The following is a 24,813-nucleotide window of genomic DNA, read 5'->3' as shown; positions in this document are numbered from 1 at the left end:
GTTAACAAGTTGTTGAAAAGCAAAAATAACTCTACCCAACTTTTTTTAAAAATACTATAACGAGTAAAAATAACTTATAAGATCACCATCCTAACATTTTAAAAAATAATTAAAAAAAATAAAACGTATAACTTATCAGATTTAAGAACTTATCAGCAGCTACGCCGAACAAATTAGGCCAAACGGACCCTTATCGTGCCCAATCCATAACGCTATGGGCTAATTTAATAGCCGCAATAGTCGTGCACATATGATAGTGACTGCTGACTTAGCCTTAAATAAATATCAACTGACCTTTTTTCTTAGATTTTTTATTTTTAAACTTCAAATGTAACATTCTATCCTGTTACCCTGTGGGTAAAAAAATAAAATATGATTCTTGATTTTATCCTCTATTTTTTATATGAACTCCAAATTCTCTATTTTTAATATAAGGTTGGATTTGTATATTTTCAATATTAAAAGTGAATATAACTTGAAACCATATTTGGCATGTTCCTTGACCTTCCCATTACGCCATTGCTCAACCTAATTATTTATTAGTCCTATTGCAAATTCTTCAAGTGTTTTCATTGTTGAGATAATAAAATAAAATAAATAATTTAAAACTCTCAAATAAATGCACATAATACTCTTCTAGATGGTCAACCCTTTGACTAATTCAATCTTCTAGACGGCTAAACGTTTCTGAGAAAATAAACTTGTGATTTGGGATTTTGTTACCCACTTGATCTATTATTCTAAATTGGCTGCTATTTCTCTAATATTTGCCCAACACTATTTCAAGATTAATCTGTCAAGAGTTCCTTTCCCTTTTACACACTGTACTGTGTGTGTGTGTGTGTGTGTGTGTGTGTCCCACAACAAATATATATCAAGAATATTTAAATTCTCAGTTCTTAGTCGTAGTGTACACACTTTGTGAGAATAAACAAAACCCCACACCAATAGATTAAGTTTTAAGTTTTAACACTTTTTTAATTAATTGGTGTTTTTTTTTTTTGTATTAGTGGGGGAAGTATAATAATAATAATAATTATTATTATTGTTAATAGTGGTTTATTTTTGAGCCGCCTTGCATTTCTCTCTCTGCAGGCTGCTGCACCACTTGTATTAGTAATATATATTCATGCTCATGCATATTCTTGAAAGTATATAATCACATGTGCCGGAGGGAATTCATTTAAAGACTCGATTTTTATTTTATTTTTTTTGTATATGGGCTTGAGGGGATTCGCTTAAAGGATTGATTTTTGTTTATGGGTTCTTGATTCAAGTGAGTTTCCTTTATCTTTCTCTTGATTCAAGTAAAGAATTTTAATTTTTTTTTGCACATGGGTCCGATTAAACAAGTATTTCCTATTCTGCTTTTTCCTTTTTTTTTTTTTTCTTTTTTAATTTATTTCAAGAATGTCTGATGATCTCTGTGTTATTACATATTATTAAGGTTTGAGGTTGTTTCCTATTGAAAAGATCTGAATTTGTGGTTACATAGAAAGAATGATGTTTGCTGCAAGTTTAAGATTGTCGGTGTACTTCAAACTTGTACAATCAATCTTCTAAAAAGATTGGATTTTTGATGTTTTAGAACCTTCTTTTGTTGCAGCTTTATTCAAACAAGTACCACCAAAACTAGAAATTGTTCCCAATTGTGGGATTTGAATTAGGGGAGAGGTGAATCTTGGCATTGAAGTCGAAAACCATGGCGGCACTTGCTGCGGAGGACTTGGCGGCAGCCAGGTCACTCAGCCGCAGATCCGCCAGTCGGCGGATCAGTTTCGCATCTGTGAGCACTAGGAGTTGGGCTTCGGCTAGTGTGAGGGAGGTTTTCACTGCACCGGGGCAAGATGCTTTTCAGAGAAGTGGGAGAGAATACGATGATCAAGAGGAGCTTATGTGGGCCGCCATTGAGAGGCTCCCGACTTACGATCGTACGAGGAAAGGTATTCTCAAGCAAGTGATGGATGACGGTAAAATCGTTCGCGAGGAGGTCGATTTTGCCAATCTCGGAATTCAAGAAAAGAAGCATCTACTGGAGAATATACTCAAAGTTGTTGATGATGATAATGAGAGGTTCTTGCAGAGGCTCAGAGATAGAACTGACAGGTGAAATAACAGTTTCAATCTGCGTGCATGTGTGTGTGTGTGTATAGATGAGTTTCGTCGAATTATGTTTTTTGAAAATATGTTGTTTATGTTTTTTTTAATTGGTAAATAGGGTTGGAATTGATGTTCCGAAAGTGGAAGTTCGTTTTGAGCATCTTTCGATTGAAGGAGATACGTATGTTGGATCGAGGGCACTTCCTACTATTTTGAACTCTGCCTTGAATCTGGTCGAGGTAATACTAATAATCATAATAAATTTCGTGCAATTAAAATGCAATATCTTCCTTTATATTATTGTTTTTGGATTGGTTATGTGCTATATTCTGCATGTATAGTTTCACACAGAATGTACATATATAGATATATTTCTTTTCGTAGTACTGCTAGCTGCATATAATGGGCATTCAAGTTTCACTCAAGATTTCTTTCGTTTTCGTCTACAGGGAATCTTTGAAAAAATAAAGATTCTACCTTCGAAGAAAAGGGCCGTCAAAATACTCCACGATATCAGCGGAGTTGTAAAACCTTCAAGGTTTGTCCGAAAATTTAATCTTATTATCTCGAGAAATATCTGATATTTGATAAATGTCAATAGAGGAAATTGTATTCGATGAGATTAGAGAAAAGTAATAATAAAAAAATTTAATGCAGGATGACACTACTTCTCGGACCACCTGGCTCGGGGAAAACTATATTGCTCAAGGCTCTTGCCGGGAAGCTGGACAACGATCTTCGGGTTTGTCATCGTTTGAAAACTTTTATTACACAAACACGTCTTCTCTTTTGGCGCTCTCTTCCGAAATGTAACTTATTTATTTTTATTTTTTTTCTAAATTTTATAGGTAGATGGAAATATCACTTACTGTGGTCACGAGCTGTCGGAATTCATTCCTCAGAGGACATGCTCTTACATAAGCCAACACGACCTTCACCACGGAGAGATGACTGTAAGAGAGACACTAGATTTTTCGGGGCGTTGCTTAGGTGTCGGGACAAGATACGACCTCCTCGTAGAACTTTCTAGAAGAGAAAAAGAGGCCGGAATTAAACCCGACCCGGAAATCGATGCATTCATGAAGGCCACAGCTGTATCTGGCCAAGAATCTAGTCTTGAAACGGACTATGTTCTTAAGGTTCGTTTTTTTTCCTTCTTTAAAATACGTGTTTTTATGCTTTTTTTCGAACTCGGATACTGAAATTAATCTTGCATTGTTATGGGTTTACAGATTCTTGGATTAGATATATGCGCTGATATATTAGTCGGAGATGAAATGAGAAGAGGAATCTCCGGTGGACAGAAGAAACGTCTCACAACTGGTATGTAAAGATAATTTTTTTTGGCTATCAATTTTAGTTTGATTCAATGTGTTTAATTTAATCTGTTGTCCTTAAAATGTAGGTGAAATGTTGGTGGGACCCGCGAAAGTTTTCTACATGGACGAAATCTCGACCGGTCTCGATAGTTCGACCACGTTTCAAATAATCAAGTACATGAGACAGATGGTTCATATCATGGATGTGACAATGATAATATCCCTCCTCCAGCCTGCACCCGAAACTTTCGAGCTATTCGATGACATCATCTTGCTGTCAGAAGGACAGGTCATCTACCAAGGCCCCCGAGAAAACATCCTCGAGTTTTTCGAGAGCGTCGGATTCAAATGCCCCGATAGAAAAGGAGTGGCGGATTTCTTACAAGAAGTCACTTCCGTAAAGGACCAAGAGCAGTACTGGTCCAAGAAAGACGAGCCTTACCGGTTCATTTCGGTGGCGGAGTTTGTCGACTGCTTCAGCTCTTTCCACGTAGGACAGAAGATATGCGATGAACTGGCTGTACCTTACGACAAAACGAAAGCACATCCAGCTGCATTGGTCACCGAAAAATACGGGATTTCGAACATGGAGCTTTTGAAGGCGAATTTGGCGAGGGAGTGGCTCTTGATAAAGAGAAACTCGTTCTTGTACATATTCAAGATTTTCCAGATAACTATAATGTCTTTGATCACTTTCACGGTTTTCTTCCGGACGGAGATGAAATCTGGGTCGTTGATCGATGGAGGGAAATTCTACGGTGCTCTGTTTTTCAGTCTTATTAATGTGATGTTTAACGGAACTGCTGAGCTGGCGTTGACGGTTCTTCGACTCCCTGTGTTCTTCAAACAGAGGGATGCTCTGTTTTACCCTGCTTGGGCTTTTTCTTTACCGATTTGGCTTCTTAAAATCCCGCTCTCGTTGGTGGAATCTATGATTTGGGTTGTTCTTACTTATTACACAATCGGATTTGCTCCCGGTGCTGATAGGTAAATTACCTTTCGCATTCATCTGAACATTAAAAATGTCGACTTTCTTCTTTTTTCTTTCCAGTAATTATTAACTCTGTTTTTCTTGATTTTTCAGGTTTTTCCGACAATTTCTGGCGTTCTTTGCTCTGCATCAGATGGCTTTATCTCTGTTCCGATTTCTTGCTGCAATTGGACGAACGCAGGTTGTTGCAAATGTACTGGCTACCTTCAGTTTGCTAATGGTCTTTGTTCTTGGTGGTTTTATTATTGCAAAAGGTCGGTATTGTTTATTTTATTATTAAAAATTTATTTCAATAGTTTTGTTTGATTTTTTGAATTTCGACGCTCTAACTGAATTCGCACACTTCAGACGACATTAAACCGTGGATGATATGGGGCTTTTATCTTTCTCCTATGATGTACGGTCAGAATGCTATTGCCATAAACGAGTTTCTTGATAAAAGATGGAGCGCAGTAAGTTCTTGTGCTAATAATAGTAATCTGTATAACTGGATAATCGACTTTTGTATCGTTCGACTAAGTAATATCATTCTCTTTTTTTTTTCAGCCTAACATCGATGAAAGGTTTACCGAACTAACAGTCGGAAAAGTTCTTCTTAAAATGAGGGGCATGTATACGGAGGACTATATGTACTGGGTCTGCGTTATTGCTCTGTTTGCATTCTCGATTATCTTCAACGTCTTATTCATTCTCGCACTGACGTACCTAAATCGTAAGATTAACCTTTTTTTCGTTTTTTTTTTTTGCTCCTTCTGCATGGGAAATTTGATTGTTTTATTTATTTTTTGACCGCTTATTGCAAACTGGTGTAGCATTTGGAGATTCGAGATCTGTTACTGTGGACGAAGATACTAAAAAGAAGGAAAGCGTTGGCAAAGCTATTCCTATGAGGAATAAATCCGAAGGAAGAAAAGGAATGGTGCTTCCTTTCACCCCCTTGTCACTAGCGTTCGACCGTGTCAACTACTACGTCGACATGCCAGCTGTAAGTCACTTCTTCTACGATTTAAAATGCAAGAAAAAAATAATTACATATTTACTTATCGGGAGGTGCTAAACATCGTTTCGATTTTACTAGTACCGTTCTGACTTCAAAATGTGATTTTTTTTACTCTTTTTTTCTGTCGGAATATGGCAAAACTCAAAGTATCGAATTTGTAGTCCTTTTAGTTGACTTTCTAATTTAACTCGAATAAGCTAAGTCTGATGTCGGGTGAGAGAGTTATGCGTGAATGAATGAATGTACACTGCCCTAAAACCCACAATAAGTTTACTTTAAACGTGATTTTAACCGTCTTACAGTCTGAATATGGAAAAACTTAAAACATCAAAGTGGTGGCCCTTTGAATTGTCTTTCTAATTCAACTTGAATCAGCTAAATCGGTGGTCAGACGAAAAAGTTACGCATAATCTTGCTATTTACGGTACCAGTATAAAACGAAACGACATTCAGCATTTCAGTTACTTATCTAGTCTATCAAAATAAAATTAAAAAACCACTCTTTTAGTATATTCAACACGTCAGTAAATAATTTTATTTATTTATTTCATAGGAAATGAAAAAAACCGGGATGGAAGAAACTCGCCTCCAACTACTAAGAAATGTGAGCGGAGCATTCCGGCCCGGAGTGCTCACAGCCTTGGTCGGCGTGAGCGGGGCCGGCAAAACAACGTTGATGGATGTTTTGGCGGGAAGAAAAACTGGCGGGCAAATCGAAGGCAGCATCAGCATCTCCGGTTACCCAAAGAATCAATCCACCTTCGCACGTGTCAGCGGATACTGCGAACAAACCGACATCCACTCTCCTCACGTCACCGTTTACGAGTCCGTTGTGTACTCCGCTTGGCTCCGTCTCTCTCCCGACGTTGATAAAGAAACACGAAAAGTAAATAAACCCGATTCTTGAAAATTAATTTACTTATTTCACATCGAACGAAGTTTCCCATTCCTTTTTTTTTTTTAATATGTAGATGTTTGTCGAGGAAGTGATGGAGTTGATTGAGTTGAACCCGTTGAAGAATGCTTTGGTGGGCTTACCTGGAGTGGATGGTTTGTCGACTGAGCAGAGAAAGAGGCTCACAATAGCGGTTGAATTAGTTGCTAATCCTTCGATTATTTTCATGGACGAACCTACTTCTGGGCTCGATGCTAGAGCTGCTGCTATTGTTATGAGAGCTGTGAGGAACACTGTCGATACGGGAAGAACCGTTGTGTGCACTATTCATCAACCCAGTATAGATATTTTTGAAGCTTTCGACGAGGTAAATTTTAATATTTTTTTTTTATTATTTTTTTTTTAATATTTTTTTTTAATAATTTTTTTCCAGGAAGTATTCTAAAGTTGTATTGTAATATATATATTTTCTTTTCTGTAGCTATTGTTGATGAAGAGAGGAGGACAAGTTATTTACGGTGGACCACTCGGTCATCATTCTCGTCTTTTAGTCGAATATTTTCAAGTAAGTGTTTGTTCATTCTGGGAAAAAAAGTAACTACTAACTACCCTTATTTTCTCTAAAATATATAAATATTATATAAAATGAATATTTAATATCTTAAATTAAAAAAAAAAACAGTCTGTGCCTGGACTTCCCGAGATCAAAGAAGGTTACAATCCCGCGACCTGGATGCTCGATGTCACCACTCCTGCAATTGAGGCTCAACTCAACGTCGATTTTGCCGAAATTTACACCAACTCTGAGTTGCACAAGTAAATACAGCATTATTTTTTTTCTTTAATTTTATTAAATGATGTTGTTTCGTGTTACGTGGACCCCACCGTAATATTTTTATTTAATAACAGGAGGAACGAAGAACTGATTAAACAACTGAGTGTTCCAGCACCTGGTTCGCAAGATTTACATTTCCCGAATAAATACGCACAGTCTTTCAGTTCGCAGTGCAACGCTTGCTTCTGGAAGCAGCATTTGTCGTACTGGAGGCATACGCAGTATAATTCCAGTAGGTTCTTTATGACTACGATTATCGGAATTATATTCGGAGTCATATTTTGGAACAAGGGCACGCAATTGTAAGTCTCTTTTCTTCTATCGATTCTCCGATATTCATTCTCGAAATTAAAAATTTTAATTTTTTTTATTTAATTTATAGATCGAAGCAACAAGATCTGATGAATCTACTTGGAGCAATGTACTCTGCTGTTATGTTTCTTGGAGGCACGAACACTTCTGCCGTACAATCAGTCGTAGCGGTCGAACGAACTGTTTTCTATCGTGAAAAGGCTGCCGGAATGTATTCGGCTTTACCTTATGCATTTGCTCAGGTGAGAATAATATATATATATTTTTTTAAATATTGAAATGGTTGTGTAGAAAACTAAATATATTTTTATCCGACAGGTGGCGATCGAGACAATTTACGTAGCGATACAGACTTTCGTGTACAGCCTTGTCCTTTACTCGATGATTGGGTTCGAGTGGAAGGTGGAGAAATTCTTTTGGTTCTATTTCTTCGTGTTTATGTGCTTCATCTACTTCACGGCGTACGGTATGATGCTTGTGGCCCTCACTCCAAATTACGCAATCGCCGCAATCGTCATGTCGTTTTTCCTCAGCTTCTGGAATTTATTCTCCGGCTTCCTCATTCCACGAACGGTACGTAAATCTCAAGCATTCCACTTATATATATATATATATATATATATATATATATATATATACACATTTATTTTCATAAATAGTTTAGTGGTGCGTGACTGAAATGTCAAATGTCGTTTCAATTTTAACCGGTACCGTAATTCAAGATTACGCATAACTTTCTCATATGATCACTAATTTAGTTGATTCAAGTTGTGCTGGAAACCCAATTCGAAGGGCTACAACTTTGATGTTTTGAGTTTTCGCATATCAGAACTGTCAAATGTGATTATGCGAAAACTAATCGACCTGACATCTAATCGACCCGACATCTAATCGACCCGATTCAAGTTCGATTAGAAAGTCAACTCAAAGGACTACAAAATTGACGGTTTATTTGATTCGAACAGGAAATTCCGATATGGTGGAGATGGTATTACTGGGCATCTCCAGTTTCGTGGACGATATACGGACTGGTGACGTCACAAGTAGGCGACAAGAGTGATTTGATTCAAGTACCTGGGCTTGTCGGAGATATTCCGGTCAAAGAGTATTTGGAACGATTTTTGGGCTATAAATACGACTTCTTGGGAGCTGTGGCCGGAGCACATGTTGCTTGGGCTATTTTCTTCTGCTTTGTGTTTGCTTATGGTATCAAGTACCTCAATTTCCAGAGGAGGTGATGAAATTAAATTTAAGCCATATTTTATTCTTTATAAGATTTGTATTATATATTTTTTTTTGGTTTTTTTTTGTTTTGTTTTTGTTTATGAAGTGTACAATGTTTTGTTTGTTTGTTTTATGAAAATAATCATATGTTGATTGAGTTTAAAGATTTATTTTTCTTCTTGTTTTGTGGAGATAATTGAAGTTCTTTTGAATGTATTTATGATTTCTTTCTTCTTCAACTCGACATACGAAATTACACCAACGAAAATCACACGAAACGTCTCTACTCACGAATATTGCCGAAGAAGTTTGCAAGTTATTTCCATTGTTGAGATTACTTTCAATCACTCTACTCACACTTGTAGTTTTGTAGATATTTTACATCATGCTCGTGGCCATCTTTATCGTCCCAATTTCGATGTTGTACCTCCACCCTGATTGGAGAACACGCTATCGAAAAAAAGTTGCTCCTACTAAATTCACACGAATAGTATAGCTTGCCAAAAGAAGCTTTTGCATTTGATTCAACAAGTCGTATTGATGCTTTTGTTTTGAATTGACATAACGGACACATTGGATACCTCAAATCCATGTGAGGGTTCGAATTGTTCTTCCTTGACGCGTAGTTTCAATTGACTCATATTCCACCTAAACAAGATTCATAAACCAGGCCGTATGGGTATAGCTCAACTGGTTCCGGAGGTGGTAAGTTGGTACAGGGTTCTAGGATCGAATCGTGGCAGTCGCAGTGTGTAAATTTCAACTCCAATGACGATTGGTTCCTTGTGGGCACCCGGTCCGAATCCGCTACCTTAACGGGCCGTTGAGTCAGCATACCAGGGGATGTGGGCTCTGGTACCTTTTGGTACAAGATCCATAAACCATGAATGGGGAAAATACAATTTTCATCCTTGGATTTTGCAAAAAAATTACATTTGGTCCCTAATGTTCATAAAAAAATACATTTGGTCCATCATATTTCGAAAATTCAACACTTTTAGTTATTTTCGTTAATTTTTTATTAATACTAACGAAATGAAACATATGTCCATCACTGCCTTAACTGACAGTTGACGGAAATGACTAAAAATCTTAAATTATTGAAATATGACGGACCAAATGTGTTTTTTGTGAACTTGTGGGGTAAAATGTGAAATGAGTGCAAATGTGAGGGGTAAAAAATGTAAATTTCCCCATGAATCTATTTCTTTGACAAGCAAATTAAGAGAGAGAGAGGGAGGGAGGGAGAGAGAGAGAGAGAGAGAGAGAGAGAGAGAGAGAGAGAGCGAGACAGAGAGAATGAAGACCCATTGTTGGGTTCGAGCTTCTGATTCCGATTTCACTGGACCTCTTCCCCGACCACGAAGGCAATTGCATTTATATATATATATATTTTTTTTCTTTAGTTTGAATGCTTCCACTAGCGAATGATTATTTTTCCGATCAGAAGTGTTCTGAATTTGTTTGTTCCCTAATTGCAGCGGCCACACAGCTGTGAACATCGGAAAGTCCAAAACTGTATTTTTCGGTGGTCTGGTAGACAAGAAATTCCTCAATGACGTCACTGTTTATGACATTGGTAATTTTTTTTTAATTACTTAATTCTACGATAATTAGTTACTGGGCTGTTGCAAGTACTTGCTTGATATGAAGTATTACTGCAAATCAGGCAAATTCTAAATATTCTTGTTTTTGTTTATGATTTCGTGCTGTTATTCTGTTGGATGCTTGGTGCTCAGTTTATGATCAATGCTGTTTATTATATGGAATATTTTAAATTCGGGGACCTCTTTATGCTGATATTTAACTGTAGCAGTTTATTCATCTTATCCTGGAATAAGCGGATCATCTGAAATTCAGTATATTGAAAAACATTTGATTCAATATGTTATGCATCTTAAGTTTGTAGATTCATAATAATAAGCGTATACGGTATAGCTGTATATGGACAGAGTTTTTCTTGTCTTAATGTTTGAATGTGGAATGTTACAGATAACAATATGTGGTTTCAGCCGGAGTGTACGGGCAGTGGTTCTGATGAAAATGTGGGCCCAAGTCCACGTGCTTTTCATATTGCTGTTGCAATCGATTGTCACATGTTCATATTTGGTGGGAGGTCCGGTGGTAATAGGTATTGTTGTATATTCATGTTTATGTATCTTTCGTGTAACTTCATTACTAAAGCTTGTTTAAATTTGATTATTTTCAATAAATCTTGTCATTTACAGGTTAGGTGATTTCTGGGTTCTCGATACTGGTAAGCTAGTTCCACCTTTTAGACAGTTGGTAACGATGGAACCAAGTATAACAATGCTAAAAGTTAATTCATGTTGGCCACAGATATATGGCAATGGTCAGAATTGACCAGCTTTGGGGACTTGCCTTCGTCACGGGATTTTGCAGCTGCTTCAGCTGTTGGGAACAGTAAAATTGTGATGTAAAGACTAAAGACTGACTTTCTTGGTGATATTAACCGAGTTTCTAATCCACCTGTTGGCTTTATTCCATCTAAATTCAATGCAGGTATGGTGGCTGGGACGGTAAAAAGTGGCTCTCAGATGTCTATGTACTCGACACAAGTAATCTCTATGTTTCATGTCCCGAATTCTATGTAGTTTATTTCATTTTAATACAGAAGTGTCAGCACCTTGATATATTATTGCTTCTTGAACAGTTTCACTTGAATGGACGGAGTTGTCGGTTACAGGGACAGTTCCTCCACCAAGATGTGGCCACTCTATTACAATGATTGAGAAACGGTTGCTCATGTATGGTGGTAGAGGTAATTTGGCATTCATTTCACTGTAATTTTGTGTGGTTTCCTTCGATAACATTCGTATCCGGACCAAGGGAATACATTCGCCTCATGGTACAATCTTCGGTATGACATTTTAGCTACTTCAGATATGCGTGGATTTAAGTTATCATTCACCTTTTTCAGGTGGTGGTGGGCCAATCATGGGTGATCTATGGGCTTTAAAGGGGCTTATTAAAGAAGGTATCTCACTTTTTTTTTTTTTTAATTCTCCATGTAGATGAAGCATCAGAATGACTCGTCACGGTTAATATCTGTTAGATGAATGTTTCCAAATATCAAATAAAATTATGGGCCTTCAGTATAAGCAGCACCTATACTTACACAGGGTGAAGTTCTAGGAATTTTGTCAGATATTTTCTTGAAATGCTTAAACTCTGTGCTAAAATTTGTTTAAGAATGTGAAATTTTTAAATCAGTCAAGACCTAAAGAAATTGAATTCATAACTGCTCTTATAAACCAGGTCATTAGAATGAAAATGGCTTTATTGATTGAAGTAATAGCTTCTCACCTCCGCAAGTTAGGAGGAATTTGCTTTGTATTACTGATGCTCATTTTTTCCTTTCAGAGGAACCGTAAATCCATTTTTTGTTCTCTTCTATTGTCAATATTACCTGCAGCTGCCAGTAGTTTTCGATTCTGGCTACATGCATGCTACTATTTTATGCACTAATTCCCTATCAAAATCTGTTTTCTTTATCTAATGTGCCTTTCTTGAGAACTACGATTCGCATACTTAAATCTATTTTTGCAATTGTTGGTGTTTCTTGTGGAAGGAAGAGAATGAAGCACCTGGATGGACCCAACTGAAGCTTCCAGGTCAAGCTCCTTCCCCCCGTTGTGGACACACCATCTCTTCTGGAGGCCCTTACGTAACTATCTAAATTCTTTGCGTGTTCTTAGTTACCATATTCTAACTGTCCTGTCATAACAGTGACTATAATCAGATTAATGTTTCATTTTGTTCATGATATTATTGTGTTAAGTGAATCTCAGTATAGTTTTTTTTTTACTGACGAGAATCATGTAAATGTCTTGACTAAATATTTTAAAAAGATTAAGTGCAAGTATTGATTGGAATTTCAATACGAATGTGCAGTTCGATTCCCAAATACCATTCTAACATTAACAAACAATTTGTCTTTGCAGCTTATGTTATTTGGTGGGCATGGAACTGGTGGTTGGTTGAGCCGTTATGACATATATTACAATGACTGTGTTGTTTTAGACAGGGGTATGTATTTTATGTTGGGCCCAAGTTTCTTGTATTAATTTTTCAGTTATTATTTCATTGAGCTTTTGTCATGTTTTTGGCCTTTGCATTGCTTCATAATAATGTTGCCACTTGGTCTCTCTGCTTTATCGAAGTAGGTTTTTCTTATTTAGTCTTCAACTTTTTTTTTTAACGTGTGGAATTACTCATGAAATTTGATTATTGCAAAGACCCCATTAGACAAAATGAGCAGAACTTATTTGAGATCGTCTACATAATTTGTATTAGATTATATATATGAAATCCTCTGTAAGCCATTCTGAAAGAATAAAACAATAGTTTCCTTGACCTGGAAAATTAAATTTCAGTCCACACGAGATAGTGATGAACAGCATTCTGTATATGCTTTATTGTTGTCATGAACTCCTTAACTGCTATTTGCTACTATACATGGTCTCATTCGTAAATATTTTTATTCGAAAAGAAGACAGCCCCTTTAGGAAGAATATCTATGAGGATACGGTTATCAAGGGGTTATAATTAATGCATCTATTTGTATTTCCTTGTACTTTGTTTCATGATACTATTGATATTTGAATATTGTTCTCTCTGAATATGAATTTTGACAATATACTGTTTTTGTAATTGCATGTAGTATCGGTGCAGTGGACACGCTTGCCTACTAGCAACGAACCCCCAGCTGCTCGAGCATATCATTCCATGAACTCTGTTGGTTCTCGGTATCTACTGTTTGGCGGATTTGACGGGAAATCAACTTATGGTGATCTCTGGTGGCTTGTACCCGAAGGTATTAAATATTTACCTACTATGACTTTAAATTGACTCTCACATCAATAGCTATGTTAACTGTATAATTCATCCTGTTGTTAAACTCGACTTAATTTTTGTAAGTACTGCATTACTTGAATCTGTTGTTTTTGTTCACCTTTTAGTCTTTTCTGGCTAAACCTTTCAATTTTTGGGAGTTGAGAAGAAATAAACTCCTTATTTTCCTTCCCAGCTATCAATTCTTTTTCATTAAATCCGACTTGTGCTTGATTACAGATGATCCTATTGCAAAGAGGTTAACAACATCTCCATCCGAACTTATTCCGGAAATAAATGCAACAATGGCAGCAAAGGTGTACTGGACTTTCCTCATTTATTTCTTTATTGTTTGATGACTTGTGAATCTTCTGAATTATAACATCAACACAGAATCATATGTGCGAGTGAGTTGCCAAACGGTGTAGTAATTTTCCATTTCTCTTTTCACAGGAAGGCCAAATAGAAGGCTCTGCAGTTTCGGAGTTGCAGAAAAGATTAGAAATTTCAAATTTAGTTTCTAATCCCGAGAATATCATGAACGAAATGGAAGACAAAGAACTTATCAAACTAGCATTGAAAATCGGCGGTGAAGAGGCTTCGAATGACATGCAGGTATATATATATATCAGAGTCATTTACTCTCAGTAGATTTTTAGCATCAAATCGAGCGTGTTTTTGCCGTTTTTTTTCTTTCTTTCTGAAACTGTTCTTGTTAAAGGCTGTGCAAGCGCTCAGAGATCACTGGATGAAGTCAGCGCCACAATCTATATCACTGAAGGAGCTCGGCCCATTACTACATGACTATAAACGGTTTATTACCCGCCAACATATGTGAGATTGATCTCTTCTACGTTATTATTTTCTTGATAATTATACGAATTGTGAATTCTAATGCTTGTTGCTTCCTTTCATATATATACATAGCGCCATTGCGATATCTCTGATACTTGAAAATCATGCACTTAATCTAACAAACTGTTATTCGTAGCTCTCAATTTTTTTTCGGACAAGTATTACATTAACTTCTATAAGCTTTATTATCGGTCTTAAAATAGTTAAAAAAAAGTTTAATTATTTAATTCTCTGCATTATGTTGGTGTACTTAGCATAATTTGTTTGAATTAATTTGTGTTTCCTGTTTTGTGTGACAGAGGAAAGCTTGGATGTAAATTAGAGCTTGCAGATTCTCGTTTTCGTGGAAAAGATGCATTTCGCTTCTATCATGTTAAAAGTGCTTCTCAGGTATGAATTAAGTTTCTGTTTCACACACACACAAATGTGTGTGTGTGTGTGTGTGTGTGTATATATATATGTTTGTTTTGTACACAGTAACGAAAATATATGTTGTTCGTTTTCAGCTGCGGATGAGTGACGTCCCAAATCTACTGGCGGAGTACAAAGAGCTTCTCTCGTCAGCAGGTATCGGTTTGACAGATTGAAAGCATTTCGTACGGAAGTAGGACTATATATACGTAATGGAATTGGAAAAGGAGAGCATTGCAAGAAAAGAAGAATTGAATTCGGAATTTGATGAAAGTACCTTAATCGCGATAATTATGGGACAAATGAACATATATAGTCGTAGATTGTTAGAAATGTAACGACACTTGTACTTGTCTAAACAACGTAGTTCACCGCGCACACGATCCGATCCGACACAAATTCTAAATTTAGCAATATTTTGAAATCAAAGTAGTTGAGGAATTGATTCAAAAATAGATTAAAAAAATAGAAAAAAAAAAGGAAAAAAAAGTCAGAGAACAATAGTATTTGTGTTTTATGCTTTTAAGCTGTGAAGAATCTTGCTAAGTTCCTCCAGCTTCCTCATCCTGAAACTCTCACTTTGATTCACCATCTGCAAAAAAAATATTAATAATACTTTTCAATATTTATTTTAATTTTTTTGACAAATACACTTAATTTGCTTGTAGCTTTTGGATTTGAAAAAAGAAAAGGACAAATTATGGCCACATCCCTGAGGCATGCTCAAATTAAAAAAAAAATCATAATGTTTGGATAATTACAATCAGTTCTTTCAATCTTTACAGTGTCAAATTTACCTACTGAAAGAGGGGTTTGTTTGTAAGGCAATACATAGTTGAGGGGTGGTTGTAATTATCCAAACACTAGGGATGTTTTCGTAACTTAAACTTACTTCAGGGGTGGCCGTAAATTGGCAAAAGAAAAAGGGTTTACCTCCACGAGGGCGGTGGTGAGTTGAGCTTTTTCTTTGCTCTTTTCTTGGAAAGCCTCCAGGACTTCTTTATATTCTTTTTCCTGATAAAAAAAATAAAGAATTAATTAAATGTTTAAATAATTGTCCAAAAAAGATGGTTATTTAATTAATTAATTATATTTAATTAAGGAAAGAAAAGTGAGAGAGAAGAATGTGTTGTTTGTTACTTTCTTTTGGCAGATCTGAGCGAGAGATTTGAGGTCACGATTAGCCAAATCTAATCTTCTACGAACACTCGTCACTTCTTTTCTCATCGGATCTGTGAACACTTCAAGTTCCTATATATACATATACATACATTTTCACAAATACGGAAACGTAAGTCACTTCTGTCAACTTTCCGTTAATAGCAACGTAATCAAGCATGTGCCAATCACCGCCTTAACTGACCGACTAAATTGAAACATAAGAGATCAACTGTGTTTTTTTGTGAACATATGACCAAATATGAAATATGTGCAAACTTGAGGGGTGAAACTATAATTTTCCCCACTTTTAAACCCCATCTACTCTTAATTAAGTTTGAATTTCAAATTTAGTTTTTGTGGATCCTAATGCAAATCTTGAATCTTGATTGTTTAAACCAAGTAATGATAAAAATATTAACAACAACATTTGATTTTGAAACAAAATTTAGTAGTAGTATTACTACTATTAATCAATTTTAAAGAACACAAACTTACTTCCCAAACTTGTGTCAATCGCTTGGCTTCTTCTTGTGCACGTGTGAGTTGGCATTCAACCCTCTGCCTAACCTCGATTTTTCGCTTCTCGATCTCCTCTTCCTTTGCTAAAGCCATCTTCGACGTTTCGTCCTCGTCGTCATCCCCCGCCGAAAACCGACCGCTGCTTCCGAGAGTTGCACCGAGGTTATTGCTCTTCATTTGATCTCTTAGAAACTCAGCTATGTATGTATAGTGAAATGCTATTGCATCTGCATATTTATTGACAGATGTTGTGATGTAGAGTATAATTTTTTTCATGTTGAATGCTATCCACTTTCTTTATTTTTGCTTTTGCTTTAATACTTGCTCTCTTTTTCCCCACTTCTCTCTCTCCCTTCCCTTTTAAGCTGTTTTTGATAAACAAAGGAAAAGGAAAAAGCAACTTATTTTGGGGCTATTCTAATTTAATTTTTTTATGTCTAGTTTTTTTTGGAGGTACAAATTTTCAAAAGACAAACAATCTTTCTTGCACTAAGATTGAATTAAAGTTTTAATGGTTTTGGTACACATTTTGCTTCAAATTTGGGCATGTTAGCTGGTCACAATCATCTGTTTGGTGAACTAACTAATGAATTGTGGATAATATGTTTTCTTAGATTACATATACTCCTTTAAGTTGCATTTGAAAGATTTGCATTTGACCTAGGATCTGAGAAAGAAATCCTAAATATATATAAGGTACTCCATATAAAATGAAGGGTAAGTTACGGCCAACCCCCAAGGTAGTTAAGGTAATACGAAAAAATCCCTCATGTTTGTGTAATTACAATCACCTCTTTAACTATGATTTTTTTTGCATACAGTCAAACTATGTTTCGTTTTATTCCATTCGAGCTCCACATTTCGAAACAATAGGATCATAAGATATATGTGTCTTTTGGCTAGTAACTATCAGATTGTGGTGCATCTAAATCTGTATTTTTGCACATAACGAGTACAAACTAGAGAACACGAAATCTTGAAGATTGTATTGGATTTGCACCATAGAAATAAACGTGTAAAAAGTGATTTTAGTTACTCAAACAAGATTTTTTTTTTCTTTTTTTTTTTTTTTTTTTTGTGTGTGTGTGTGTGTGTAATTTGGCTTACTTCATGGGTGATGGTAATATACGCGATGAATTTCAAACCCACCAAGACCGCTAAAATATAACTAAAAAGGAAAGTTAAAGAACTTGAAATTCATTACAAATTATTTCCATCAAAACAAATTTATAAATATTTTATAATCAATTTCAAACCAATAGTTCTTATTACTTGCAATAAAATTCAAACCAAAAATTAAGTGATGTCTAACAAAAAAAAAAAGAAGAAAAAATTTGAAATTTCATATACTACAACTTTTATCCATCAACTATTTATATTTTTATTTTCGTAATATATACATACATCCCAAGCCATGTTTTCGTAATATATACATACATCCCAAGCCAATTATAGTTAATCAATTAGGTCAAGTATTTTCACTCAACATTCTTTCACCACCACCACTACTACTACTATTGACGATCATGAGTTCCTTCAACCTTGCCATGGAATTCTCTCTCTCTAGATTATTATCATTCACTCTCTCTCCTCTACTACACAACTTCACCATCTCCTCCACCACCCCATCAATCTCCTCCACTTTCTCTCTCATCCTCTCTCCCACCTCCACCACCCTCCGCCGCAGCTCCTCCCCACTCCTCTCCACCACCACCTTCCTCACCACCCTCGCCACCTCCCCCCTATCAACCCTCCCCTCTCCACTCCTCACCACCTCCTCCCCCAACCCAGCCTCCACCACCAACCTCGCATTCAACGGCTGGTCCAGATGCATCGGCACCGCCACAATTGGCACGCCGGAATACACCCCTTCCATCACCGAACTCCACCCGCAGTGGCTCAAGAACCCCCCCACACTCGGGTGCGACAGAATCCTCCTCTGCGGGGCCCACCCCTCCACCACCACCCCTCTCCCTCCCACTCTTTCCAGAAACCCTACCGGCAGTTTCTCCTCAATCTTGATTCTTGATCTTCCCTCCCCCGCCGGAAACCTAACCACCCATATGAAGTTAACCCCGCTCATCTCCAACCCATAGGCTATCTCTTCGACTTCGTTCTCCGACAAGAAGTACTCGGTTCCGAACGAGGCGAAAACCGTCGACTGCCGCTCTTTCTCGTTCAGCCATTCGATTAAGCTGTCATCTTTCTTTTCGGGATTCTTTATATTATTAGTATCTTGATTAACCAGATGGCCGGTGGGGACAAATTTCTTCCGGCAGAGTTGGCTGAGATAATCGACGTACTTCCCTTCGAGATCTCCGAATGTCTTAATCAGGACAACATCGGAGGATCTCTTGACGCAGTCTCTGACCCGGTCGTCGTCGTTGGTCTCACTGCCGGCGGAGTGGATCATGCGGCGGTAGATTCCGTACTCGTTCTCTCTGAAGTATATACCCGGAAAAGGGTACTTCGATCCGGGCTCGTGAAACCAGTGGTGCAGGAGGAGAGAAGTAGTGGCGGCGCCGGTGGTGAAGAACAGAACCGCCGGAATATCCTGCAGCGCGGCCTCCTCCGGAGCCCACGGCTGGAGGAAATCGTAGAGGACCAAGTCGGGCTTAAGGGTTTTGAGAAGGGTGGAGAAGGCGGGGCGGGCCTTGTCGAGGGCTCTCTTGAGAGAGGGCATGAGGTGGGGCGGGAGGCCGTTGGTGGTGTGGCGGTGGGGGGGGAGGTCGGCGGTGGCGGGAATGTGGAGGTCGACGAGTTTGATGGAGATGGAGTGCTTTGGAGAGAGGGTTTCTCTGATGGAGGCGAGGTTTACCGGCGAAGAGGAGATGTAGGTGACGAAGTTTTTGGTGGCGAGTGATTTGGCGAGCTCGAGAAACGGTGAGATGTGGCCGTGAGCTAGCCATGGCAGCATTAAAACCCTAATGCTTCTCTCTCTTGTATCCATTAATTAATTAATTAATCAACCGTATTTTTTTTAATTATGGCAAAAAAGAGGATAACCTAAATATATATATATGATGAATTTAAGATAGGCACCAATTTGAATTTGGTACGTGGTGGAAACACAAGGCATGTGAGACGAGAAAGAGACACGTGACGCAACACTTTATACATATGCATGAAATGAAATGAGAACCTAGATGCATTTTCTTTAATATGGATAACATAAAATATGTTTGTATTTATTTATATATTTTCACATTTATATATTCGTAGAAATTAGATGTTATATTTGGTTATTTATACGAGATGAATTTGACCCGTAAATCTACACATGCAGTTATTTGATTAAATCTACAGTTCAAATCCACCTAATGTAAATAATCAGGTGTAGCATCTAACTCTCCGAGAGTCGAGTAAATTCAGAATAAATGACTGATCTAAATGTTTGATGGAGTGAGACTTGAGGTCAACGGTAATGCGAAATGTGTATTTCTATACTTGACCCGATATGAAATAATTTACATAAGGTACGATGCGTGCATATTTCGTGCTTTAACTGGGGGTTGTAGTTAGTTTTAAATCTCAAATGTTGTAGCAGGTCGTACATTAATTTTTTTTAAATATTTTATACACACAACATTAAATATTTTACACCGCGAGAAGTACAAATCTCGCGAGAAGTACAAATCTCTCGGATCCTAGACAATCCCATCTCTTATTCATTAATATCATGCAACAATCTTAAAAAAAAAAAAAAAAAAAAAAAAAAAAAAGCTGTTCAGAAATGCTCAACATGAGCATTATAAAATCATGTGATAATTCCTAAGTTCACATTGGCAAAAGCTCTATTACACAAACACACAAGAAAATATCTAAATATATAGGAAAGAAAAGGAAGAACAAATATATATATATAGGATAATATAATCCGGGCTGGAAGGAGGATTGGCGGGAGGCTATCTGTACATATTGGGTCCGACGCGTGGATCGTACGAAGACGATAAGCGCATAACAGGAGGTAACCCTCTTTCCGAACTCGGAGAAGTTCTAGAAGCTTCCCCCGCTTGTTCATTCAATGGTGGGCAGAGTGATGATGTAACATCCGGAAAAAACGGATAAGAATCTTCTGCTGACGACCGAAGAACACGGTTCACGTAAGGATCGAGATTATGCATTGGCATTATCGGTGGACCTTCACTTAGTCTAGGTTGTCCGAAAGACCTCTGGATTTCCGGAGTAGTAAAAGGTCTGTTGGTGACATGAGTGAGAAATAAGTCACCCGATAAAGCACGAGGATTATTGGCTTCGAACTGATTGTCAATTGGCAATCTGAAAAGGCCGGGAGAACTGATGGGAATTCGCCAGCTGTCGAATTTGTCTGTTTCGAGATTTGATGGTTTGACGGCACTGCTAGAAGTTGCTCCTCCTGCTGAAGGAGGCAAGTTATTGAGTTTCTGATTCAGTGACAGTTTGGCTCGCTGAAGTGCCTCTAACACAGAACCTAAATTGTTCGAAGTTTCTCTAGGCATAATCGAAAGCTCACGCGAAGAAGAAGAAGAAGATAACTGTGACGAAGGGTATGTTCTAAGTGGAGATGCCTCGTGCTGTTTTTCCGATAAGTCGTTTTCACTTTTCTCTTTGGATGTGGGAAATGAAAAATCGGATGCTGAAGATTCGCCAACGAGTTTCTGTTCCTGCGGATTTACCTTGTGGTTATCATATGTGACAGGTGGCGAACTCTTGGAAATCTGTGGTTCTTGTTTCGTTTCTTGATTATCTGTACACACTGTCTCAGAAGCAAATGACTGCTTAGGCGGCTTCATCTCGTATAGTTCTTCAGTCACGTCTGAATGGTTCCCTGGATCACACGAGTCCTGGTAGGTGGTTCACAGAGAATAATTTTTAACTTATTTATAAGAAAAGAAAATTAGGAAAAGTGATATTGTTACGTAAGAGAAATAGAAAACGAGATAAGAGAAAATGAGAGATGTATATTGAAGTAAACATATAGTTAATACTCCCTCCATTTCTTTTTACGGGTCACTTTAGCCATATAAATTTATCCCGTATGAAGTGTCACTTTAGAGTCTCAAAGGTAGAATTAATTATTTGTTTCCATCTTTACCCCAACATTAATGATAGATAAATGAAATGAGAAAGAAAAGATGAAAAGTCACAAAGGGGTAATTTGGTCAAATAAGGACAAATATCAAGACTATCTAATAACTTTCTTAATTGGTGTGCATCTACTTTAAACGACGCTTAAAAAGAAACACGGAGCTAGTACCAAATAATAGGCAATGAAACTACTGAAGCACATCTAGCTATCGCAGATTCGCAGGTGCAGAAATGAACGGAATATATAAAACACAAATTCATCGAGGTTTTCTCTCAGTTCCATTTCTTATCCAACACATATAATTATTTGATATATTCCGATGCATGGTACAGTTCTTCCCCATGCAAGGAATAAAACATTTCATATAACTGCAAAATGAGTTTCAGAAAGACTAAAAAATGCCACCGAAATTTCACTTGGATTCGATAAAGCATTAAGCATACCTGTGTGCCGCCACTGTTATTATTCTCTCGGAATTTGTCCTCCCATTCTCTTTGAGCCTTCTCCTCCTCTTCGTATTGACCAATGAGTTGGGCCTGATGTTGCAGTGCACTTTCCATGTCTCCACTAAAATAATGGCCATTATTACTTCCTTGCGTTTCATTATTTGACCTCAACGCGGGGCTTTCTATTAATGCAACGGGCTCACCATTGGAGGAGCAGTTGCAAACATCTCTTGAATTTACGGCCTTCTCAGTATCGACATTCTGTAACTCCTCAATTGATCTGGCAAGTCACATCACAAATAAAATTAATGTCACTGTTTTGTGAAGTGAGAAACTAGCTAAGATGACCATTTATTGTATCAACAGGGTGGGAATAGAAATTATGTGTTTCTTAGGCGTAAAATTCATTGAGAAAGTTGCGACTCGTTTATCAATATTTACCATTAACAAAAAACCAAAAAAAAAAAAAGGAATCTATTAAGGGTAATGAATTATAATGATCAAAATCCAAGTCAAGAAAATTTCACCTAGTATCTCTGTGCCTTATCCTACGACATGATTTACCGGCCCTTTTTGGTGAAGAACCATTTGATGAAAAGCTCGTTCTTCTTCTGACAGAGTCGATGTATTTCTTCTTTTCGAGTGAGTGTCGCTGAGGATCTTTAGTACTCTTCCAGGACAAGCTTCTACTACCGATTGATGGACAAGATTCGATTTCGGAACTGGAATATGCCTCCGTTTCGTTTTTTCTTGGTTTGTGGTTGGTTGAAGTTTCTTGAATTGCCAATGAACTATCACGAGCCTTAAATTCATGTGGACTTTCATCCTGCTCGGAACACGAATCAAATTCCTCTGACACGTCACTTATTCCGTGATTTTCCAAAATTGCTAGAACATCCGCTGTGGCCTTTTCGGCTTTTTTCCTTTGAAGAGATACAAAATTTAGCTGCTCCGTAAGTTCTGCTACCTGAAAGTTTGAAATATTCAGAAGCCAAACAATGAACAATTATCCGAAAGGGGGTGAGGGAAAGAGAAAAAGAACAAGTAAGAGATGCATATAAATCCTCACATTTATATTACTTAATTCATTTTTCAGATCTTCATTGTTACCAACTTACCATAAAATACACCAAGTGAATTAATTCTCGAATTACTCGTTTTATTTGGAGATTTTTTTGAAATTAGGCTGCCTATCGTTACTCAAACCTTATGTGAATTGGGAAAAAAAAAAGCAGACCATTGAACAATCGTATGTGTTACAAGACATAACTCACCCTCTTGGACAGCTCATCAGCTCTTTGCCTTGCTGATTTCGAGACAGATCTTTCTGATAACAACCTGGCCCGAAGAAATTCTATCGTCATTGCATTTGATTCTTCCATGATATCCACAATTTCACTTCAAACGATCAGAAAAAACTCCCTAAATCAAGAAAATCCATAAATATAATCAGTAGTTTTCAATCTCATTCCCAGACACGTGCAAAAGGTTCATACATGGAAACACTTACTAAAACACTTCCTTCATACTTCATTTACCACAGTAGTTAATCACAGCATATAAGTACGCTGGAAAACATAGCAACTGGTGCATGGGATTCGACCCGATTTATACATAAACTCATCGACACCATCTTCATTTACCGATACTTTCTCCTACATATTATTTCTCCTACATATTATTACTCCACATATACCTTACTAGATTAGAGATCTGTTCAACTTATAGTAAGCAATAAAACTTCACTAACACGCAGAAGCAACTTATATATCAATACCCGATAGGAATAGAACACGATAAAACTACTTCCGAGGCAGAATACATACGCGCATCAAATCCCAATGCAACTAAAACTGTATCTTACAAAAAAAATATCGAAGTTCTAAGAGTTCTAAGTTCCATATCACATTAAGACAACACACAATTATCCAACTGACTCGTAGCAAAATTTATGTTCGGTGCCGTACATGGTACACCGGGTAGCATGTCACGTACATACAATCACACACATATATATTGGACAAACATTTATGTTCCTACAACACCCAAATTGGCATGAATTAATACACCATTTTTTTTCCCCTTAATACACATCATAATTGTGAAATTCGATCTAACGGTCTATAGCTTCACTTGCATAATCACATACAGAAACGGGGTAAACGATTCCTTTCACATACTGAAGAAACAAAAAATCCATAACTGAGAAGGGAAATTCCCCCAAAAATGACCCAAAAAAAAAACAATAAAAAGTAAAATCAAAATCCACAAAAGGCAAATTTCTAGAAGACTGTGAAAAGCAATCTGAGAGTGAGAAAAAAAAAAAAGAAGAAACCCTAATACCTCTGTTGTCGGTTGTCGATCTTCCTTCACACAATTTTGACATTTACTCTCTCTCTCCCGACCTCTGTGAGAAGTAAAACAAACCATAAATTACTTCCACAAAATTCAAAAAAAAATAAAAAAAAAATCAGATTCAGTCGACGAAGATAAACCCAGCAAAATTGAGAAGAAAATCCTTCAACAATAAGAAGAAAGGAATCATAATTTAGAAGATGATCTTCGTTTTTACCTTAAGAAGTACGCTGACTACTGAAGTCATAATTTTCAAGTGGACGAAGTAAAATATTCAATATTTCATTTCTTGCAATTCAGTAATTTATTATTAATTATAAACTCTTTCAAAAAAATCTCATGTTTTTTTTTTCTCGATCGGCAAAATTTTATTAATTTAGTAAAATATTAAATTATCGAACTACTAATTTAGTATAAATCCGGCAATCGAATTTTCTCAGATGTTGTATAATATTAGTATGTTATTAC

At 37.0% G+C, this 24,813-nt stretch overlaps 5 protein-coding genes across 7 annotated transcripts; 2 read left to right on the top strand and 3 right to left on the bottom strand.

Moving 5' to 3' along the window:
• Nucleotides 1-729: 729 nt before the first annotated feature.
• Nucleotides 730-8,851, top strand: LOC105977583 (pleiotropic drug resistance protein 2). The gene is made up of 20 exons (XM_013002904.2): nucleotides 730-1,276; nucleotides 1,607-2,106; nucleotides 2,219-2,339; nucleotides 2,550-2,638; nucleotides 2,758-2,842; nucleotides 2,949-3,239; nucleotides 3,333-3,423; nucleotides 3,506-4,406; nucleotides 4,504-4,664; nucleotides 4,759-4,862; nucleotides 4,957-5,122; nucleotides 5,223-5,395; nucleotides 5,964-6,296; nucleotides 6,382-6,672; nucleotides 6,787-6,870; nucleotides 6,988-7,121; nucleotides 7,215-7,442; nucleotides 7,523-7,694; nucleotides 7,771-8,025; nucleotides 8,418-8,851. Exons 2-20 carry the CDS (start codon nucleotides 1,703-1,705, stop codon nucleotides 8,688-8,690), a joined length of 4,356 nt encoding a protein of 1,451 aa, XP_012858358.2. The 5' UTR covers nucleotides 730-1,276; nucleotides 1,607-1,702; the 3' UTR covers nucleotides 8,691-8,851.
• Nucleotides 8,852-9,876: 1,025 nt separating this feature from the next.
• On the top strand, nucleotides 9,877-15,239 carry LOC105977762 (Galactose oxidase/kelch repeat superfamily protein). The gene is made up of 16 exons (XM_013003130.2): nucleotides 9,877-10,043; nucleotides 10,158-10,255; nucleotides 10,669-10,807; nucleotides 10,905-10,933; nucleotides 11,017-11,113; nucleotides 11,200-11,255; nucleotides 11,351-11,458; nucleotides 11,618-11,674; nucleotides 12,273-12,364; nucleotides 12,642-12,726; nucleotides 13,361-13,513; nucleotides 13,771-13,847; nucleotides 13,984-14,145; nucleotides 14,252-14,364; nucleotides 14,685-14,775; nucleotides 14,892-15,239. Exons 1-16 carry the CDS (start codon nucleotides 9,976-9,978, stop codon nucleotides 14,970-14,972), a joined length of 1,506 nt encoding a protein of 501 aa, XP_012858584.2. The 5' UTR covers nucleotides 9,877-9,975; the 3' UTR covers nucleotides 14,973-15,239.
• Nucleotides 15,031-16,826, bottom strand: LOC105977763 (uncharacterized). The gene is made up of 4 exons (XM_013003131.2): nucleotides 16,453-16,826; nucleotides 15,937-16,047; nucleotides 15,730-15,810; nucleotides 15,031-15,388 (listed from the first exon to the last, which is right to left on the bottom strand). The coding sequence occupies exons 1-4, from the start codon at nucleotides 16,750-16,752 to the stop codon at nucleotides 15,311-15,313; spliced, it is 570 nt and encodes a 189-aa protein (XP_012858585.2). The 5' UTR covers nucleotides 16,753-16,826; the 3' UTR covers nucleotides 15,031-15,310.
• Nucleotides 16,827-17,932: 1,106 nt separating this feature from the next.
• LOC105977326 (UDP-glucosyltransferase 29) lies at nucleotides 17,933-19,426 on the bottom strand. Its single transcript, XM_088819543.1, has one exon. It carries the CDS (start codon nucleotides 19,424-19,426, stop codon nucleotides 17,945-17,947), a length of 1,482 nt encoding a protein of 493 aa, XP_088675669.1. The 3' UTR covers nucleotides 17,933-17,944.
• Nucleotides 19,427-20,109: 683 nt separating this feature from the next.
• LOC105977841 (transcriptional regulator ATRX) lies at nucleotides 20,110-24,813 on the bottom strand. 3 transcript variants are annotated; one of them, XM_088819541.1, is made up of 6 exons: nucleotides 24,563-24,813; nucleotides 24,334-24,397; nucleotides 23,265-23,412; nucleotides 22,518-22,957; nucleotides 21,988-22,270; nucleotides 20,110-21,299 (listed from the first exon to the last, which is right to left on the bottom strand). In XM_088819541.1, exons 3-6 carry the CDS (start codon nucleotides 23,370-23,372, stop codon nucleotides 20,382-20,384), a joined length of 1,749 nt encoding a protein of 582 aa, XP_088675667.1. In that variant the 5' UTR covers nucleotides 23,373-23,412; nucleotides 24,334-24,397; nucleotides 24,563-24,813; the 3' UTR covers nucleotides 20,110-20,381. The 3 variants fall into 3 exon arrangements, with proteins under 3 accessions (XP_088675667.1, XP_088675668.1, XP_012858677.2); XM_088819542.1 differs by having other exon boundaries at nucleotides 24,486-24,565; XM_013003223.2 differs by lacking the exon at nucleotides 24,563-24,813 and having other exon boundaries at nucleotides 24,334-24,535.

This window comes from Erythranthe guttata, chromosome 6 (genome assembly GCF_056151865.1).
Source record: "Erythranthe guttata isolate IM_541 chromosome 6, IM_541, whole genome shotgun sequence".
Classification (NCBI taxonomy): Eukaryota; Viridiplantae; Streptophyta; class Magnoliopsida; order Lamiales; family Phrymaceae; genus Erythranthe; species Erythranthe guttata.
This window is presented reverse-complemented; position numbering and strand designations above follow the sequence as displayed.